Source organism: Nelumbo lutea, chromosome 4, assembly GCF_056320005.1.
Source record: "Nelumbo lutea isolate HS-2025 chromosome 4, American lotus-T2T, whole genome shotgun sequence".
Lineage (NCBI taxonomy): Eukaryota > Viridiplantae > Streptophyta > Magnoliopsida > Proteales > Nelumbonaceae > Nelumbo > Nelumbo lutea.
In genome coordinates this window covers 54,453,659-54,475,398 of record NC_142687.1, presented here as the reverse complement: position 1 = coordinate 54,475,398, position 21,740 = coordinate 54,453,659, and the positions used below count along the sequence as shown (strand labels likewise).

The 21,740-nt window shown below is 38.2% G+C and overlaps 1 protein-coding gene across 8 annotated transcripts in view; it reads right to left on the bottom strand.

Annotated features, from left to right (window-relative positions):
* Window positions 1–2,347: 2,347 nt before the first annotated feature.
* LOC148860676 (uncharacterized) overlaps window positions 2,348–21,740 on the bottom strand; it is a 77,564-nt gene continuing 58,171 nt past the window's right edge. For all 8 annotated transcript variants that reach the window (XM_088983468.1, XM_088983469.1, XM_088983474.1 and 5 more), the window contains 4 exons: window positions 13,094–13,183; window positions 3,017–3,058; window positions 2,884–2,913; window positions 2,348–2,712 (listed from right to left, as the gene is read on the bottom strand). In XM_088983468.1, the coding sequence (XP_088839594.1) occupies window positions 2,572–2,712; window positions 2,884–2,913; window positions 3,017–3,058; window positions 13,094–13,183 (303 nt within the window). In that variant the 3' untranslated portion in view covers window positions 2,348–2,571. The remainder of the gene's footprint in view (window positions 2,713–2,883; window positions 2,914–3,016; window positions 3,059–13,093; window positions 13,184–21,740) is intronic.

Below are 21,740 nucleotides of genomic sequence, written 5' to 3'. Positions count from 1 at the left end.
AGACATGTTTCTCTCGTTTGAGATTTCTAACTTCCCATTTCAGCTCATAAGCCCTAACAACATTAAGGAGATAAGAGTAAGTTTCTTTCACAACATCTTATATTTCTTTAGCTGTTTTTGCTCATAAGTAATTTTGGTTGATGTGTGGCTGCATGAAGTTGCACAACCATGTCATTACCAAATAATTTTCCTGAATCCACCTAGCATAAGTGAGATCCTTCTTAGTTGATTCCTTCACAATCCCCCCACAAGTAGTTCAGCTTTCCTTTTCCCCATATGGCTATCATGGCTAAGTCGGCCCACTCTAAGTGGTTTAAACCATCAAACTTTACAATTGTAATCTGTAAAGTGTTTTTAGACATGCTACCTAAACCGGTCCCCAAAACACCCTCCCCTTGGCTTTTAAACTCCATTAATGATCAATAAAAAAAAAAAAAAAAACTTCCTAATTATTGTACCAGTCGACCTACTAGGTGTGTAGTAGGTAATAGCAATAAAAGAAGCCCTAATTTTTGTGACGATCAGCCTATTGAGATTGATAGTAGTAAAAAAAGAAGTAATAGTTTTGTTATAACAGTCCTGTTGAAACAGCTCTACTGGATCTTCCAGAGATCAAAGAAATAGAGGGAGACAAGTCCTGAAGCAATAAAAACCTTGAAACTTTAAAATGGACTATAGGAATCTTCTGGAGTTTTTTTCGTACCTCTTATATCAAGGTATTATTGCTACCAATCTTAAGAAATATTGAAAACTTACCAGAAAAATCTAAAAAGCTCTGATCTTGATGAAAAACTTCTGGGGTTTTGATTGTCTCTCTTATTCTTGAAGAGAAAAAACTAATATCGAACCAAAATCTTCTAAAATTCTGATTGCCACCTCTGGTCTTGATCAAGAACTGATCTTGATCCTCTAATCTTGAAAGGGAAATTCTGATCTTGAACAAAAATCCTCTGAAATTCTGATCACAACCTTTAGCACCGATCGAATAGAAATCCTTCGAAATTCTGATCACCACCTCCAGTACTGATCAAGGATTGATCTTGATCCTTTTTTCTTCCTCTAATTCTTCCTGGTTATCAAAGATATGATCCAATCTTTGGACTGCTGCTATAGATAACCTCCAAGAATCAGCTTAAGAGAGATTTCTCTATTCTTCCAACCCTAGGCAACTCTCATGTGATTGGCTCTGGATCAAACACACATGAGAATCCCTAATCCAAGCTCTGATACCAAGTAGTCGTACAAGACTACAGATTTGAACAAAAAATAAAAGAAAATTAGAAGATAAGAGAAGAAAAGAAGAGAGATGGAGAAGAACACGTGAAAGGGTTTTAGGAGAAGAGTGTGGTTGATTATCTTAAACAGCCACACCACCCTTTGAATTTATATACATGCTTTCATAATTGTAATAGAACTTAATGTTTACATGGAAAAATAAGATAAGATAAGATTAGATAAGATTAAAACTAATCCTACTAGGAAAGCTAATCCTAATCAAGACTTGATTAAATATATGCTGTCCCACGAGTATTCTATTCTATTAATCCTAATCAAAACTTAATTAATCCTGCTAGGAAAGCTAGTCCTAATCAAGACTTAATTAATCTTGCAAAGTTTCCTACACTATTCTGTTGACATTGAACAAGCACATACCTATTTGTACCTAATCTGTTTAGCTGTCTATTTAGCTGCGTTTTGTAAGAACTTGGAGTGAATGGTGAATCAAAGTGAATTTGCACTCTAGTTAAGCTTTGCAGGCATTTGGTAGGATTGCATTTTTTATTAGAAATAAAAACAGATTTGTTTTTTCTGGCATTTTTCTTTTGCACTCAGTTGGTCAATGTAAATCCATCAAGATAAAAATTTGGTCAATGTCAAAAAAGTAGTTTCTGGTCTTGAATCCATACTTGTATCCATCACAACCAAACACAATACAGAATTTATCAATACAAAACCAAACCAAGTCAGAAAACGTATTTGCATTTGCACTCTTACCAAACTCAACCTTAGTAATTAAGAGGGCTCATAGAAATTTTAGTGCACAGGATCAAGATCTTAATTATTTAGTATACATAACAAACTGATAACAGGGGCTGAGTATGATGGATTAAGAGGATTCAGAGGTTTTGTATCTTTTGATTACAGAAATGGATCATATGATTGTTCAGGAATTTAGCCTTTTCTACTTCCAGTTCAATGAAAGACTACAATATTTAGAAAGAGAAATACTTCAGCCTACCAGTAATGGACAAGACCCAAAATCTTTGTTAACATTCTGGATTGCACTCACTTCATTCAACTGCACAACCGCACTATAGCACACGAAATGAACCATAAAACTAATGACTGACAGAATGGAATATAATTCTAACAATTGATTATAGTAGGCAATCGTGTACGTGTGTATCACTGCACAAAAGTATGGCCGTTTCCCAGCAAATACCTCACTTTGTTTCAAGGGATTTGTTGGCTAATCAACTGACATTGGAGACAACCGAATATCCTGTTATGTATTGCATAGCGTAAAGAATAATAAAAATAATGAGATAATATTAGGCAGATCTTATTTTTTCACTCAGTAGCATGTTTCTCATGTAGCTCTCCATTCTGTCTTAAGTGATCAAATGGATCGATCCAGCGATCATCTTCCCTCACAGCTTGGTCCCATCGCTGCTTGAATATTTCAAGCTCGGCTGTTGACTGCCTACGGATCTGTGACTCAGATGAAATACAAAATACATGATATTTAAGTCATATAAAAGCAGTCTTATCATTACCCAAAAGAAAGTTGTGGCAAAGCAGGCTAAAGAGTGAAAATATCAAAGATATGCATAAAATCTATTCAGAAAATGATAAAACAAAAAGCAACTGTTGGTTTCTTACATGGGTTCTTAAATCAATTGATCTGTCACTCTGCACACACAGATAAAAAACAAAGAATCATAATATTCTCCTGACTGAGAATTTGGTAATTGGTAGTACATTGAAACAGTAAAAGCAGTATCAAAGAAACTACCTTCACAGGTGAATGTTCTGGTGATTTACGATCTGGAGGTGGCTGTATAAATATCAAAAATAAGATCAAGGATAAGTTAATCCTCATTGTATGAGAAGAGTAAGGAGAGAAAGGAAAGAAAAAAATGGAAAATAATAAAAGAGGGATAGTCAGATAGGAACACAAGAACATGAAGACATCATCACATACAACTAGATGCAACACATTGAAATCTAGCATTCATTTGGTCCTTACCAAGGATGTATCTGAAAATAGATCCAATTGTATAAACACAATCAACTTAGCTTTCTAGGTACTCAATGTAAACATTTTTATGTCAGGAAGAGTGCAACACCTCATGGGTAAACATCATCCAACTATTGTCATGGAGTCTTATAAGGTCAACTTCCTGAACTCCTTAAGGAGACATGCATGCACTGTCCTAACCATTTTTCTATGCAACTTCACAGAGGCAATTTTTGTTTTTGAAAACTCTCCAAACTGACCACATAATGGCTGGGGTATTTTATTCCCCAGGGCCTTGCCCTTTTACTTAGGCCTGTGGCTCACAACAAATATGCCAAAAAAATTGGTTTAAAGATCTGCAGTGAATTTACAATTGGTGAATGTTTGTTTCATCAATATCATCATTCAAGCAAAGGACGCAATAGGTCAAGTCTCTCACCAAATTCTCTTGTGAGAATCTAAAATGGATGCTACATGCAACATGAAATGAATCTTCGTGGGATGGGGATCTCCAAATCAGTTCACAAGAAAAGCTTTCACCTTCCACCTCTTACCTAAGGAAACTACCCACCGCCATGAAAGCATTCTTATATGTTGTATGTATTTATCCCCCCTTACAATTAACTTATTAGAATCATTGGAATTTCAAGAAATTCTTTTGTTGCTTATAATTTTGGAAATAATTCCCAGTTAAGATCATCTCTCCTTTTATGCATCCTTCTAAATAACATCAATTAGTTCCCATAACTCCCCAAAGGGATTGTTTCACATTTGAATCATGATTCACACAATCTGATACAGATTTATTCTTGAATCAAATTTCATATTAAACTGAACCGCAATTTGTAGAAGTGCAAGGACACTAGCCTTAAAAATTACTACCCCCTAATTATTTTACCTAGAAGACTACAACTTTAAGTACGTGATTTCCAACTTTGTTAAGATGTTGACATGCCCCTCCATCAGTAGATGTTTCATGAAAGATCTATGGATGTAATCATTTGCTCTTCTCTAAAATATATTGTGGTGGTGTTAAAGTATCTGGGGAAGTCATACAATCAACTTACTACATCAAAATCTTTTATAAAATATTTTTCTCATTCTCTTCTTTCTCTTTCATGGTTCTAATATTTCAAATTCTTTTATTAAAGACTAGCCACATCAGAAAAACTGTTATGTTCTAAAATGGGACGTAATGTAAATTCTGTCTACCTCAAGGGAGACAAAGACCTCTGAGAGATAAATCTCAAATAACAAGGGATAATTCTCATAATAATTTAATTAAGAGGAGAATTACAACTTAAATAGACTCTTGAACAATAATTGACTCTTAAAGACTTTGATCTCCACCATAATCCGCATATCCTGCTAAATGCAACCACTCTCTACATAACTACCACCCACTCTCTACACGGACTCTAACTGACTCAAGTAAACCACAGCTGAGGACTGCTCTGTGGGGAGAGCATGAAGTGCTCTGTAGGGAGAGCATGAAGTCTGTGTGAAGAAGGGTGCTTTTTACCAGTGTTTATGCAGGAACAGTGAGACAAGAGCAGGAGTCTCTGAAACCTAATGGCCAAAAAAGAACAAGAGGATGAGAACGGTAATATTATAAATGAGGATGCCAAAGTGGAGGTGTTCAGTAAGCGGATATGGCAGAGGAGAAATGCAAATTTAGTGTTTTTGGCAGTATCCTAACAGACAAGAAGATTAACCTAAAAGTTTAAGGCCTACAAGTCTCTGTTTTCCCAACAACGGGTCTTTGCCTTCCTCTTGGGGCTGAACCCTGTACATGAGCCCCTCAGAGTTCAGATATTAGGAAGTAAAGATCTTCCTTCAGTGCAAAAAGTGTATGCTCTAGTACAATCTGAAGAGAGTAGGTGAAGTGTGATGAATAGCTCCGAGGGGGAGCAGATTGCCTTAGTGGCTAAGGGAGTATAGGTGTAGGAAGCAATAATTCCTTTAAGAAGGGTGACTTCCAAAAGAGAGTGGATGATAAGGATAAGTTATGGTGTACTCATTGCCAGAAGGCCATACACCCAAGATACTTGCGGGGACCACCATGGAAAGCAAAGTGGGCCCAAGAGTTGAGTAAGAAATCAGATCAGAATATGAAACCGTACAGCAGAGTCAAAAAAGTCTCAATACAGCAAACTTGGACACCCAAGAGCCTCAGTCATCTACTGCTGCTATTCACCAAGACTGCCCATCCGCTGCTGATTCCTGAGAAGATATCATTAGTTCTTTCCGTGACCACTTGGATCTGTATGCGAGAGCAATCCATCAAATGTATTCTGCTCCTCCTGCCTTGACTTCTTTTACATCTGCTTCAGGTAAAGGTAATCTTGCCACAACCTTCCATGTGTCTTCTCATTCACCTGATTCCCCTTAGATAATTGACTCTGAATCCTCAAACCATATGACAGGTAAGTCAAATTGTTTTCAGCCCTATCAACTTTTATCTGGTAGGGACAAAGTGAGATTAGCTGATGGTTCTTTTTCCACCATAGCTGGTGAAGGAACCATAACCCTTCCTTTGGACTTACCCTTTCTAATGCATTACATGTTCTGAAATTACCTATAAACTTGTTTTCTGTCAATAGCATTACAAATTCATTAAATTGTTCAGTGACCTTTTTCCCTTCTTCTTGTGTTCTACAGGATTTGGACTCGGGGAAGATGATTGGTAGAGGCCGTATGGTGGATGATCACTACATGTTGGAGAACAAAGCTAGTCTTGCGGTCATTGAATCTATGAGTTAGTCTAGTATGAGTCAAGTTTACTTATGGAATAGTCGTTTGGGTCATTTATCTTTTGAGGAGCTAAAGGTCTTACTTCCGAATTTATTTAAATTAGTGTCAGTGTATGAGCTCAAAATGGTGTGTCGAAATTCTTGTGCCGAAACTCCTCAACAAAATGGTGTTGCAAAAAGAAAAAACCGCCATCTACTTGAAGTGGCTCGTGGGTTACTCATTCATATGAGTGTTCCAAAATGTTTTTGGTTGGATGTAAGGTTCGAAGTATCGATACGATATGAGTTTCGATCGTATCGTATCGGTACTTAGAAACGGCCGAAACTTTACTTTGTTTTAGTTTTTTTTTTCACATTTTGGTTTTTTGGGAAGCTTTTAGCATGCTTTTTATTATTAAAAAAAATGGGGTAAGCTTGGCCCCCTTTTTTCTATTCCCTTCATGTGTTTGGTTGTCGTCGTTTTGTTTAAAAATTGTCTCCTACTTGTGGTAAGCTTGACCCTCGTGCTCTCCCTTGTGTCTTCTTGGGCTATCCTTCTTCTCAAAAGGGTTACCGTTGTTCCGATCCTGTTTCTCGGTAATACTATGTTTCTATGGATGTCTTTCTTTGAGAATGATCCTTTCTTTCCAGTTTCTCCTCAGGGAGAGAATAAGGTGAAGGAGAAACAATTTCAAGTGTTACCTCCTCTACTTGACCCTCCTCCGTTCCATGTCTTATCCATCGTCACAAGGGCCAGCTAGGTTCGTGAGCAACTTGAAACTGTACCGCCAACATCATCAGATTTATTGGGGACAGATCCCGTCCCACTAGGTACTATTATTCTTGTTGACATTCCTGATCCTATTGCTATTGATTCTTCTTCTGCCAATGACCTCAACATCCCTATTGCACAAAGGAAGGGAGTTAGGTCATGTACCACCAAACATCCTATCTCCCACTTTATCTTATATGATAACATCTCATCCTCCTTTCATGCTTTTCTCTCTTCCATTGATAGTGTCCTTATCCCCAAAAATGTGGTAGAAGCTCTTTTAGTACTTGAATGGACAAATGCAATGAAAGAAGAGATAGATGCATTACATAAAAATGGTACATGGGAATTAGTGGATCTTCTTGTGGGAAAGGAACCAATAGAGTGCAAGTGGGTTTTTGCAATAAAGAATAGGGCTGATGGTATAGTAGAAAGGTACAAAGTTCGGTTGGTGGCAAAAGGGTTTACTCAGGTGTATGGAGTAAACTATGCAGAGACATTTGCTCCTGTTGCTAAGATGAACTCCACTAGAGTTCTTTTTTCTCTTGCTGCTAACCTTGATTGGGATCTCCACCAGTTAGATATTAAAAATGTCTTCCTGAATGGTGATCTTGAAGAAGAGATGTACATGGTGCGACCTCGTGCTTTCTATGCTCAAGACCAAAAAAAAGGTGTAGGTTAAAGAAGTCCTTGTACGGACTAAAACAATCATCGAGAGCTTGGTTCAACAAGTTTCATCTAGCTATATAGCAGATTGGTTATAAACAATGTCAGATTGATCATACATTATTTGTGAAAAAAGGAGGAAAAAATTGCAGCCTTGATAGTGTATGTTGATGACATAGTTATCACAAGCGACTAGAAGGTGGAAATTCAGAGACTAAGGGAGTTCCTAGCCACTCAGTTTGAGGTGAAGGATGTACGTCCCTTGAAGTATTTTCTTGGAATTGAAGGGGCCCGTTTGAAAAAGGGGATCTTCATTTCTTAAAGAAAATACATCCTAGATTTAAATTTCAGATTTAAGTATAATTATATATTATTTAATATAAAAAGGGTTTTGAAAAAACACATGTAAACAGGTGTATCGGGGTTCAAAGATACGATATGATACGCCCCGTATTGGGCATATTGTGCCGATACTTTGAACCTTGTCTCTACCTGCTATTGGGGTCCTTTGTTAGTGGTGCACTTACTCTTTGAGAAGAGTAAGACACTTTGAGTTTAGCAAAATGAGCCATGAGGGATTCGAACATCTGCAAAAGTCTTTTCCATCATCCACTCTTGGCCGATGGCCAACGATCGAATATTTCCTTTCAATTGTGAAAGCCGGCATTCAAAACCGAGATTCATGACTGGCTCTGATACCATCTATTACATTCTAAAATGGGATGTAATGTAAATTCCGCCTACTTTGGGGAGACAAAGAACTCCATGAGATAACTCTCAATTAACAAGGGATAATTCTCATAATAATTTAATTAAGAGGAGAATTACAACTTAAATAGATTCTTGAACTATAACCAACTCAAAGAGACTTGATCTCCACCATAAGCCACCCACGTATACCACTCAATGCAACCAATCTCTACGTAACTACCAACATGGACCCCACAAAACTCGATGTGAATGCATTACGTGGACTTACATGGACTCTAACTGACTCGAGTAAATACTTGTGTGTAAAGATGTCAACTAACAACTATTTATTCTCTCCCTAATACCTAGATAGGCGGGCCCACCAATGGATATGTGACAAACATCCATAGTTTTTTGAAATGCCACAAATGCCTCATCTTAGAATATTTTCATGAAAGACCAAACATGAAACGAAGGGGAAACAAAAGTGGAAGTGGAGTATTTAGCGAGACATCCAAATTACCTGACCATAAATAGGAACTAGAATAGCTGAGGGAGAAATAGTATGATTGAGATAACTCAATAAAGTTCCTATTAACTTTCCCTTAAATAATAGTGAATTCCTTGGTTACAACTTACATGATACAATATAAAACAATGTAATCCATTTTCAGGTATTATAACCTTTCTTTTCCATAAGGTAATCCAAGGTAAATGCAGAAAAAAGAATAGAGTGAATCTAATGGGAGAAGTGTAATGGAGGAAGATAGCACCATCTAGGCATCACACTTAGAGAATGCAAGTAATACAACAATAACAGTTACATAAATTGGCCCTGGTAATTCACATATACAGATTACATTATAAATAGCAACATGCTAGAATAAATCAAGCCAATATCTTATATGAATGGAGATTATACTTTCCCTCTGTTAGAAGGTATATATTCTGTTTTATGTTAGTGTCAGCAGGGTTATTTTTGTCTTTCTTCTTTTAGTTTTCTCTTTATTACTTAAGTAGTGGCACAACTGTAATTTTACAGCTTTATATCATTAATAAAAGTGGGCAGCATTTAGAGGTCGATGGTTCTGTTCGATCTATTTTGCTTTCAGCCCTAGTTCTCCTTCTCTTCTTCTTCACATCTTCTCTTCTCTCTCTTAATCCTGAATATCTTCTAGAGTTTTTTGCTGGACTTATTTGTTTCACGTCCGATCACATGATTTCAGAGTCAAAAGGATCGATCCAGTCTGTTCCAGATGCCATACAGCCCTCTGTCTACAAATAATTCTCTCTCGACATTGGAGAAAGGAAAGAGGACTAAAAAGGACAGATCGACCACTAGAAAAAAGACACTTCCATGCCTCAGGTTGCAGTTTTGTCGAGTTGTTGGTGGTTTTCTAGATTCCCTCTAATTGGCGATTCAAAGAGGGGCTGGTTTTGGATGGTACAGGCTAGTTTCTTCTCCATGGGTTTTCTATTGTGTGATGTGTGAAAACAGTGTGGTGACACAAGTGTTTATTTGCCCAATCTATGTTCTTGAAGTTGGCTAGCAGTTAGGAAAGTTGTTTGGTGTTTTCCCAAGTTCTGGCTATAGTTTTTGTTGCTTTCAGACTAGTGAAAATTGTTGTTTGGTGGTTTTTATTATCTTGGGGTGAGTTTTTTGGTGAAGGTTGCTGAAATAGTGTATCTACATTCTGTATATGAGTTTTGACATCTATGGGTTGTGAGACCAAGTCTAGTGTGGTGACGTCAAGGTTGTCCAGTTGACGTATGCAAAACTCAATGGTGCAAACAACATTCCCTGGGCAAAATATGTAGAGGTGAATCCAACTGCTAGAGGAAAATTGAAATGCATTAGGATGAAAAACCAGATTCAGGTTCTGTTGGATATAGTGATCTTTTTTTTTTTTTTTGAAGAGTAATGAGAACCTGAGTCTGGTGCAAGAAAATGCACAAATTATGATATGTCTTTGGAATAGCATGGAACCTTATATTAGTGTAAATCTGATGTTCCTATAAATGCAAAGGAAATATGGGGCCATGCTAAACAGCCATACTTTGGAGTGACAAGATAATGTTACAAGGATTTATCAACTTCATCAGGAATATTTTCAGCTCCAACAAGGTGATAAAACTATGGAAAAGTATTATGCAGTCTCAAGAGTCTGATGATGAGTTGAATTCCTATGAACCGCTGTCTAATGATATAAGGTACAGCAACGATAGAGGGATCAGTTAGATATTGTCCAGTTTCTTTCATAACTAAGAACAGAGTATAAATCAGTCCATGCACAAATCCTGGGTAGTAGCGAGATCCCTACATTGTCAGAAGTCTTTTCTATAGTAAGAAGAATTTCTAATCCAAAGACTGATAGGTCTCCAATTTCTGAGAACTCTGCTTTAGTTGCAACCAGGGGAGGTAGACGTTGTATGCATGGTAAAAGTGGTCATGGCGGTGGATGTGGAGGTCGTAGGGAAGCAGGTCTATTAGAGGACAAGGCATTGGAAAACATGGTACAGTATGTGAATGTACTCATCGTGGGCATGAAGGATATACCGTGAGCTTTTATTACAACTTGCATGGCCCACCATGTACACGAGCCAATCATGTTTCAGTTGGAGGAAACTATGGTATAGTTGGTGATGAGTTCTATCACCTTAGTTTCTAGGAAGGAGGAGATGACTTCTTTATTGTATAGTTGGTGATGAGTTCTATCACCTTAGTTTCTAGGAAGGAGGAGATGACTTCTATCACACATTAGGAGTATGAAAAACTTCGTCTATCTTCTTCCTCGCTACCCTTGTAAAATCAGGTATAACTTGTCTTGCATCTAATTCTAGGTCTTGGGTTATAGATTCTGGAGCCTTAGACCATATAACTAGGTCTCCAAATTATTTTGTTTCTTTATCCCCTCCCTCCTCTTCCTAAACTTTACTTTAGCAGCTTATCTGATGGTACTAACTCTCCTATGTCTACTAAAGGAAATGTCTCCTAATTCTGAATTAACTTTTTGCCTAAATTTCCTCTTAGCCTCTTGTCTTTTAGTAAACTTACTAAAACTCTTAATTTCTCTATTTCATTCTTCTCTTTCCATTGTATTTTAGGATCTCAAGATAGGGAAGATGATTGGTGGCAAGAATGAGGCTAGAGGATTGCACTATCTAGATGGTGGTGGCACTGTCAATTGGGCCATTTGTGTCAACTTAGCAAGCATGGTTGAGTGTCTTTCGTTCCAAAAGAAAATAAAAGAGTGCCAGGTCCTTTTGTTCTTGTTCATTCCAATGTTTGGGATTAAAATCATATAATGGGTTTACGGCAGAGTTTGGTAGTGTTTATTTGAAAAATAAGTGATTATTCTAATAAGCATTCATGAGCATTTGGTGAAAAAGCACTTATTTCAAACAGGGGTAGTAGAAGTATTTTCAAAATGACATGGCAGGCCAGAAAGGAAATAAGCACTTAAAAATAAGCCCATAATTTAAGCTTCTCAAATAAAAACTTATTCTGAGGAATAAGCACTTATTTGGGCTTATTTCCCAAACATAAATAAGTGCTTATTGGTGTGGTCCTAGCCCAAAATAAGTGCTTATTCGAATAAGCACTTATTTTTAAGCACTCCCAAAAAATATATAATATTTAATAAAAGCCTCTTCTATCCTTAATGGCGAATCTCCTTTTTGTCTCCTCTTTCCTTCCATGTCTTTATTTCTTCTTCCTCCTCGTGTTTCTGGCTGTATTTTCTTTGTTCATAGACTTGGCCCTGGGTTGAATAAGCTTGATTTTTGTGCTCTCAAGTGTGTCTTTTTGGGATATTCTCAAACCCAGAAAGGTTATAAATTCCATTGTTCCACTCTCTATCAATTCTTTGTTGTTCTAGACATTTCCTTCTTTGAAAATGTTCCTTTCTTCTTTGTCGTTGAGTCTCTATCTCCTTTACTTCATATTCCTATTCCTACTACCCCTATCAACTCCTACTGTTGAGGCACCTACACAGCCACCAATTCACAGAGTGTACATGAAGGGAGTATGTGGACTAATGCTTCCTACAAGCTCCGGCCTCTACTGTGCAACCATCAGTTTCATCGTTGGCAGATCCATCCGACTTAGATTTATGTATTGCAAAAGGTAAATATTCTTGTACTGACCATCCTATTTCATGTTATGTCTCCGTTGCTCATTTATCTCTTTCCTATCGCAATTTTGTGTCTATTGTCTCTTCTGTTTCTGTTCCTAGGTCTCTCCAGGAAGCCCTTTTCTCCTTGAAATGGAAGAAGGCGGTGAATGAGGAATTTCATGCTCTTTGAGTTTAATCATACCTCCTGCGTATGTTGCTGAAGGGAAGGTAGGAAAGATATGCAAGTTAAAAAAGGCAATTTACAAACTGAAACAGTCACCACAAGTCTGGTTTCATTAGTTTAGTAATGTGGTACAATAGTTAAGACTAAAAAAGTGTAGTGTTGAGCATCTGAATAAGGAGGTCACAAGTGGAGAAATTATTACCACATATGTTACGTCAAAATATCAGTTGGCCGATCTCTTCACCAAAGGTTTAAGCAGGGCTTGAATAGATCATATATGTGACAAGTTGGAGCTTTATGACATATACATTCCAAGTCTCCAACTTAAAGGGGAGTGTTTGAAGTTAGATGAGTCAGAAGGGTTATTTTTCTCTTCTTTTAGTTTTCTCTTTATTTACTTTAGTAGGGGCATAACTGTAACTTTACAGATTATCATATCATTAATAAAAGAGGGAAGCAGTTAGAGGTGAGTGGCTCTGTTCAATCTCTTCTGCTTTCAGCCCTACTTCTCCTCTTCTTCTCCACGTCTTCTCTTCTTCTTTCTTAATCCTGAATATTTTCTAGACTTTTTTGCTGGATTTTACTTGTTTGTTTCAGTTTCAGGTCTGATCACACCATCCTTCCCCATCCTTAAAAAATAAAAAAGCAATACAGAAAAAGAACAAAAGATAATGCTAGTGGTAGTATTCAAACCTTAGTGGCAGATGCGCCTCCCAAGGTTGGTATTCCACGGTGAACAATATATTCACTGTCAATCACTCCAACTGTCTTGGTAGGATCCCCCTGAAACTCCATGCTTAGATCAATTAGTGCAACAAATATCCTACTTAATTAGAAATAATTCAAATATAAATCATAAAATATTTTGAATCCAAAATTAGGTTAGACATTCATTTACAGCTAAGCCATATCACTTTTATATCCAACAAAATAAATTGTTCTCAAAATCTCACATAATACATCTATTCTTCTTTTCATTTTCAGAATCGTCATCATGCAAAATAAAGCAGTCTATGCCTCCAAGGATGGAAGGTTTTGTGCAATTGGTAGCCTTGAAGATCCTCTTACAAGATAAACTCAAAGCCATGAAGATCATGCTGGAAGGTGTGTCCTTTGCATAAAGGAAAAGGAAAGTATAAACCACATCTTCCTTTCATGCAAAGTAAAAAAGATGGAACTTCTGTCTTATTTAGAGAAGAATTGGAGGATCACAGCACAAGTGTAGCTTCTATTATGGCATTGGCCATGTTGTTAGATTGCTGTTAGTCTTTTTATTGTTTTTTTTTTCTTTATGTTATGTTGCAGAGGTACGTCTTTTTATCCTCTTTTTATTGTTTTGACTTGTTCCACTATAAATAATAAAAAGGAGGCCACCAAGCTATTCTTTTTGTCCCTTCGAACTTCTCTTTCTTCTCTTCTCTCTTCTCTTCTCCTCTTCTCTATCTTTTCAGTTTTCTGGGTTGAGATCATGGTAACGGAGCATAATTGTGGGAGATAGCAGCACTCAGATTGCAGACATTTTCTTTTCCAGCACCCAGAAGTCTTGTTTCTTAAACTGTGAATGGAAGAACAGCTTGATCGGACTGATTAGAATCTTATTGCCCCTCCCTTTTATTCTTATCCCTTGGTCGTAATACCAAGAAGAGTTTTTTGGTGATAGTTAGATGCTGTGACAGTTTGCTTTTCTTTTAGGGGGGAGGGCGCTTATGCCATTGTGTATGTACTGTCAAGGGGTTGTCTGATCCCTTCTTAAGTAGAGGAGGTTCTCTATCACTACATGTAGTATGTGTGGTGAGGGTGATCGGAGTTTTCTGAGGTAGCATAGTTGCTGTAGGTGGTCCTTCACCTTGTTTCTTGGAGTTCCAGCCGTCTGATAATCCTTTTTTATTTAAGTGTGGTAAGTTTCTTCCTGCATTATTGTGCTTTTCAGGACCTAACCTCCGGAAAGACGATTGGTAGAGGAAACATGGTGGACAGTAGAATAAAGCTGGTTTTATGGCATCAACATTGGAGTCAAGTAGCCAATTTAGTCAATCAAATAAGAGTCAAGTTTTGTGTGGCATAATCGCCCGGGTTATATGTCCTTCGCGTTACTGGAGTTTTTGTTTCTGTTTCTATTCAAGTCTTGTTCAATGTCTGATTTCCAATGCCAAACACATCAGCTAAGCAAACAATGTAGAACATCTTTTCCTTAAGACTCAGTTCGGAAAGAGTACAAAGCAAATATGTACAGCGTAAATACATACAAAATAATATAGAATATAAGACTTTGCACTCTACATATTTGTGTTTGTACTCCTTCCAAACTCAGCCTAAAGAAATAGAAATTTTCATATTGTGTATTTTATTATTTGGGGACCTACCATTGTAACATTTGAGGGTGATTACAAATATTTTATAAGTTTGAGTGATGACTATTCTCGCTACACTTGGATATTTCCTACGCACACTAGAGATGGAGTTCCTAAAATAGTGAAGGACTTTTAGCAGATGGTTCACTCAATTTCATGTATAAGTGCAAATATTTCAGTCAAATAATGCCAAAGAATACTTCCATGGTGACCTAAATGAAATCTTTGCATCCCATGGTTCTATTCACCGTAGTTCATGTGCTAAAACACTACCACAACAAAACAGTGTTGCAGAAAGGAAAAATAGGCATCTTCTTGAAGTGACTCATGGAATGATGTTGCAAATGAATATACCAAAGTGTTTTTGGATGGATGTTGTGCTTACTGTTGTGTATGTAATCAACCGTATGCCCTCTAGATCATTGAATTACAAGGCCCCTCATCATCTCCTGTTCCCATAGTCTCCCTTGTTCTCCATACTTATGAGGGTTTTTGGGTGCTAGTCCTTTGTTCATCATTTGTCTCCTTCTCATGGCAAGCTAGACCCTAAGTTCATTCCGTGAATCTTCCTTGGGACACCCTCCACTCAGAAAGGTTACCATTGCTTTGATCCAATCACCTAGAAGTACTTCACTTCTATGGATGTCTCTTTCTTTGAGTCCGAACCCTTCTTCCTTGCTTCTCCTTAGGGGGAGAGTGGTGTGGAGGAGAAGCAAGTTCATTAGGTCCACCTTCTAATCTGGATCTTGCACCTTTTTGTGTCTTCTTACATAAGTGTTGTAGAGATCAGCAATGTTCTAAGGATGTAGAGCTCCCAAACACCAGGAGGTAAAGTCCATCTCAACCAAGTACTCTTGTCCCAATTGATTCATCCATTCCTAATTCTGTTTTTGAACGGGTGGATAACCTTGACATTCCTATTGCTCACAAAAAGGCTATTAGATCATGCACCATTAAACACTCCATTACCCACTATATATCTTATGAGCATCTTTCTCCCTCTTATCGTGCCTTTTTTGTCTACTGTTGACAATATCCCCATTACCCAAAAATGTTGCAAAGGCTTTTTCATTTCCTTAATGGAAAGATGCTATGAAAGGAGGAGATAAATGCCCAACATAAAAATAACACTTAGGAGTTGGACCTTCTGGAAGGGAAAGATCCAATTGGGTGTAAATGGGTGTTTTCAATGATGCGCAAGGTGGATGGAAGAATAGTAAGGTATAAGGCAAAGTTGGTGGCGAAAGGTACACTCAAGTATACAATATTAATTGTGTTGAGAATTTGCCCCGGTAGTAAAGATGAATTCCCATCGGATCCTTTCATTGGCTACTAACTTTGATTGAGAGTTGCACCAACTTGATATCAAAAATGCATTCTTGAATGGGGATCTAGAGGAAGTGTATATGATCTAATCATCAAGTTTTTGTGCTAAAGGGAATGAAGATGAGGTGTGTAAGTTAAAGAAGTCCTTGTATGGGTTGAAACAATCTCCTAGAGCCTAGTTTAGTAGGTTTCATATGGCAATTTAGTGGGTAGGGTTCAAGCAGTGTGAATCACTCTCTTGATCAAGAGGTGTCAAGAGAATGTGGCAATGTTGATAGTTTATGTGGATGACATCATAGTTATACGAAATTGGATTTCTAAGATACAAAAGTTGAAGGAGTTTTTGGCTGCCCAATTTAAAGTGAAGTATTTAGGACCCCTACAGTATTTCCTTGGAATCGAGGTTGCTCACTCACAAAAAGGTGTCTTTGTTTCTCAAAAGGAAATACATCCCAGAACTCTTACAGGATGTTAGAGTTAGCTGAATGAGGGGTAGATTAGTCTTTTCCAATCAGTTTAATTTATGTGCTTATGTGGTAGTTCTAATTAGACTTCCTGGCCCATACTTAAGTGGGGGGAGTTTAGTCTTTGTACTAAATTAAACCCCTAATCCATATTATGGTTAAATGGTAGGGTTTAGCCTATTATGTACTGAATTCTTCCTCTTCTGCTCTTCTCCTGGTTCGAACTGCTGTAGCTACTGAACAAACATGGTATCAGAATAGAACGTTGTTCTCTAAATCTCCTCTCTAATCGTGACTTCATTTTTTTTCTTCTTTCTGGGCTGAAAATGGAGAACACAAATTCGACCTAGGTCTGAGAACACTTCGGTCCTTCTTCCTCTACTCAGAACTTGATTGTCTTTCAAGAAAAATAACTACAGAAGTAAGTGGATGGTCGACTGAAGCTCTCCATCAGAGGTTGGTTACCTTTTTTTTGTGTTGTTGGTATTTCTCGGTTGAAAGCCTTCAAATTCTGCTCGGACTGATCAGAACCTAGAGAACTAGGTTGTTTGCAGCCTTGGTTCATGAAAAAAAAAGTCTAAGAATAGGCTGTGTTTACAATGGCCGAATGGTGTTTGACCCTTTTGTGTGGGTCTGTAGTTTGTTTTGAAGCCTTTGTTGGTCACAAGTGACCTGAATCGAATGATTGTGTGGCGGTGCTTGATTGGTCACAACTACTACTGCAGTGGTAGTAGTTGGTGTTTTTTTGGACTTGTAGTGCCCTCTGAAAAGGTCAGACAGATCTGTACCATGTGTGACAGCTATGGTTGTGTGGTGGTGCTTGTGATGCTCAACCTCTATTGAGAAGCTTCAAGAGGGCTTGTATGTGGTTAGCGAATTGCTGAATTATTGTCATTGTGATTTATGGTTCTGTGAAATCAGTAGTAGTGTGAACAAGAACAAAAGTTTGTGTACCTATCATGTGTTTGGGGACTGATTGATTGTGACTGGTTGTGAACCTATCATCTGTGTTTGGGGACTGCTGTAGTGTCTGGAACATCAAACTCCTGACAGCAGTACTTAGGTGGTGACTGGGGATTTAGATTAGAAGTAGCATTGAGAGGGCATCATGGCAGCAACTGGAGATGGTTGTAGTGATCAAAAACCTAGTGTGGTGATTCCCTCTGACTATCTGGGTGTGCAGATGACTTCAATTAAACTTAATGGTGAGAACTATGTGCCATGGGCCAAGTCAGTGGAAGTTTTTCTCAAGGCAAAGAGGAAAGTGAAGCATGTGAAGGAAGATAAACTATCAGCTGACTCTTCAGGGTTTGATGACTAGGAACAGGAAGATGCCCAAATCATGGCATGGTTATGGAATAGTATGGAACCCAAAATAAGTGCCAACTTTATGTTCTTAGATACAGCTAAGGACATATGGGAACATGCCAAGAAGCTTTATTCTGGGCAGGATAATACTACAAGGGTATATCAGCTCCATCAGGAGTATTTTGATCTACAACAAAGGAATAAAACCCTACAAGAGTACTATGCCAACATGAAAAACCTCATAAATGAACCAAATGTCTATCATCCCCTAACTCCGGATGTTAAGGTTCAGCAACAACAAAGGGAGCAACTGGATGTCACTGGGTTCTTAGTGGGGCTGAAATCAGAGTACGAACCAGTTCGAGCCCAAATTTTGGAAAGCTCTATTCTTCCTACCCTTGAGGAAGTATTTGCAAGGCTCCGCAGAATCTCCTTGGGTTCTATAGAGAGTACCACACCATCTGACAAATCAGGATTTGTGGCAGCCAGAGGAGGTGGACATGGTAATAGAGGGGGAGGACATGGATCTCGAGGAGGTCATGGTGGTTCCATATTTGGTCGTGGTGGTGGTCGTGACTCAGGGGGAGGCCGTGGTAAAGGAAAAGGTACCTCTACTAGGAAGTGTACCCATTGTGGCAAGGAAGGACATTCGGTTCATTTTTGTTATGATATCCATGGCCCACCTTTTACATGGGCAAATCATGCAGTTGCTGATCGGGTTGATGTTAGTGATAACCAACAACCAGATCTCACACCTTCCACATCTACATTTGTTTCTGGGAAGGAGATGATGAGTGTACCGCGCAATGAGTATGAGAGCTTCCTCCGGGCTACCTCACAACATACTACTGCCGCCCTTTCTCACTTAGATATTGCTTGTCTAGCATCTAAACCCTCTCCCTGGATTATTGAATCTAGAGCCTCTGATCACATGACCAGGACTCCAAGTGTGTTCTCTTCCCTCTCTGAAACTTCCACATCTCAAATTGTTACCCATAGTTTTCAAGGTGCCAAAGCGAGGCTAGGCGATAGGGGGTGCCGAGTCGCCTAGTCGCCTAGGCAATGAATTTTTTTTTAAGTAAAACCATATATCCTAGGGTAGTTCCCTAGGTTCCATAACCATCTTTAATTAATAATTATTCATAATTTTCATAAGAAATGTATAAGTTTCATGTTCAAGTCTAGAAAATCAACATTTTATGAGAAGAAAAAGAACAAAGTAAAGAAAATTCAAAAAATATAGGGGCTGAACCCCTACTTTTGTTATAGAAAAGAAGAAAAGAAAATGTGGAAGAATAAGAAGAAGAAAATGTGTTGATTAGACAAAATTTTAAGTTCTTCCTTTGCTTATACGTTTAGGTTTTGAAATTTTTGAGGGTTCAATCAAGGATCAAAATTTCGATACGATACACCCCATATCGGGTGTATTGTATTGTATCTTTGGGGTCCCAATACCTATTTACAGGTGTTTTGGGGGGCCCATTTTTTAAATAATATATATTTAAAAATGAAATTGAAAACCAAAGAAATAAAAAAAAAATAGGGGGAGTATTGTTATAAGTACCGATACACCTTAGCCAATACACTGAGGTGTATCAATACTGTGAACCATGGATTCAATACAGCAATTAGCAATGTTGCATTGATTAAACCCTAAGAAAATAAGAAAATAATAAAAAGAAATTAGTAATATAAACACAAAATGAATATTCTAGTTTAATAATGTCTATTTTATAATTATAATGTCAAAAAATTAAAAATATAAAAGTATTTTATAACCCAGTGCACAAAACTACTAGGCGACTGGGCGAGGCAAGCCTCCAAGGGCGCCTTGTCGCTTAGGCTCCCACCTAGGCATCACCTTGACAACTATGCTGTTACCCTTAACAACGGTTCCTCTTCTCCCATCTGTGGTGTTGGTAATGTTGGCACAGCTTCTCTTTCTGTATCATTTGTTCTATATGTACCTAAATTTCCATTCCATCTTATGTCAGTTAGTAAATTAACTAAGGCCCTTAATTGCTCTATTACATTCTTCCCTTCGTTTTGTGTTTTTCAGGATCTCAAGACTAGGAAGAAAATTGGTGGGGGGCATGAAGCCGATGGATTGTATTATCTTGATGGTGGTGGATCATCAGTTGCATTTCAGACTTCCCTCACTCTTCTACAATGGCATTGTTGACTGAAACATCCATCCCTCAAGGCACTCAAGATACTAGTTCCATATTTGAGTCATTTGTCGTCTTTACAGTGTGAGTTGTGTCAATATGGGAAACACCATCGGGTTTCCTTCAGTCCTAGAGTTGATAGTTGTATGTTGAGTCCATTTGCTTTAGTTCATTCAGATGTTTGGGGTGGTCCGATTAAAATAGTCTTATAATGGTTACAAGTATTTTGTTACTTTTATTGATGATTGTTCAAAGATGATATGGATTTAATTATTGAAAGAAATGAGTGAATTATTTTCCATTTTTCAAAAACTTCATGCTGAAATACGTACGCAATTTGGTGTTCCAATCAAAGTTCTTAGTTCAGATAATGGTCGTGAATACTTCCTCACTTCTTTTCAACGGTATTTAGAACAATATGGCATCATTCATCAAACTTCATGTGCATCCACCCCTCGGCAAAATGGGATGGCTGAACGAAAGAACTGTCATTTCCTTGAAATTGTTCGATCTATTCTTCATCATATGAGTGTTCCTAAACATTTTTGGAGTGACGTTGTGTCACGGGGCTAATCGACGAGGCCCCGTGCGGCGCTTGATGGGGTCAAGAAGGCCTACAAATGCAAGCAACAACACACAAAAGGCAACAAGGCACACAAATTATACAAAAGGCAACTTGCATTGCATTAATCAGTGGTAAGCACAAGCACACAGTTCAGTGTCAAAGGGATCTTGTGCTTAACCTTTACATGCTTATGACTCACTCGACTACCTACCTCCCCTCAAAGAGTACGTTAAGCTTTTAGGGGAGTGACAAGAAAACATCAAAAGAATAGAAAATCAAACTAAGTAATTACGATAACGCCAATGGTGGTCCCCCCTTACAAGATACATGCATAGCCCATCCATGACACACATGATGACACCATGAAGGCACGCTGTAGGCACTTTGATGGCACAACAATAGGTGCTTGATGGCGCAGTGAAGGAGTCACTTGTGACAGTTGTGCTTACTACTTGTTTCCTTATTAATCGGATGCCGTCCTTCATCCTTCATGGTTAGTCTCCCATTTCTATTTTGTTCCCTGCCTTGTCTTCCTTTCCATTAACACCCCAGGTCTTTGTCTATGTGCTTTTTTCACAATATGAGTCCTGGGTTAGAACAAGCTAGACGCACGCTCTATTAAGCGTATCTTTTTTGGCTACTCTCGGACCCAGAAAGGTTATAAGTGTTACAATCCCATTACTCGGAAATTCTATGTCTGCCCTGATGTCACGTTTTTTGAGTCTATTCCATTCTTCTCTGGACCTAAAGTTTCGTTATCTCCACCTTTGCTTCCTCTCCCTCTTCTAGTTTGTGATCCCGTTCCGGGTGTTCCAATTGGGCCAGTGCAGATTACTACTGAACAACCACCAATCCAGCACGTGTATACTCATCGACAGACACCAGCACCTCCTCCGACTTCTACCTCATCTGAGGATCCTGTTGTTGCCCCTGTCCCAGAACCTTCAGAGCTTGATCTTCCCATTGCTTTACGAAAAGGTAAACATAGTTGTACCCTCCATCCCATTTCCAATTTTGTTTCGGTCCCTCACCTTTCCACTTCACATTGCTGGTTTGTTTCTCTCTTGTCATCTATCTCTATACCTAAGGATGTCCAAGAGGCCCTTACTTCACCCAGATGACGTCAAGCAATGGAGGAGGAGCTCTTAGCTCTTCAGC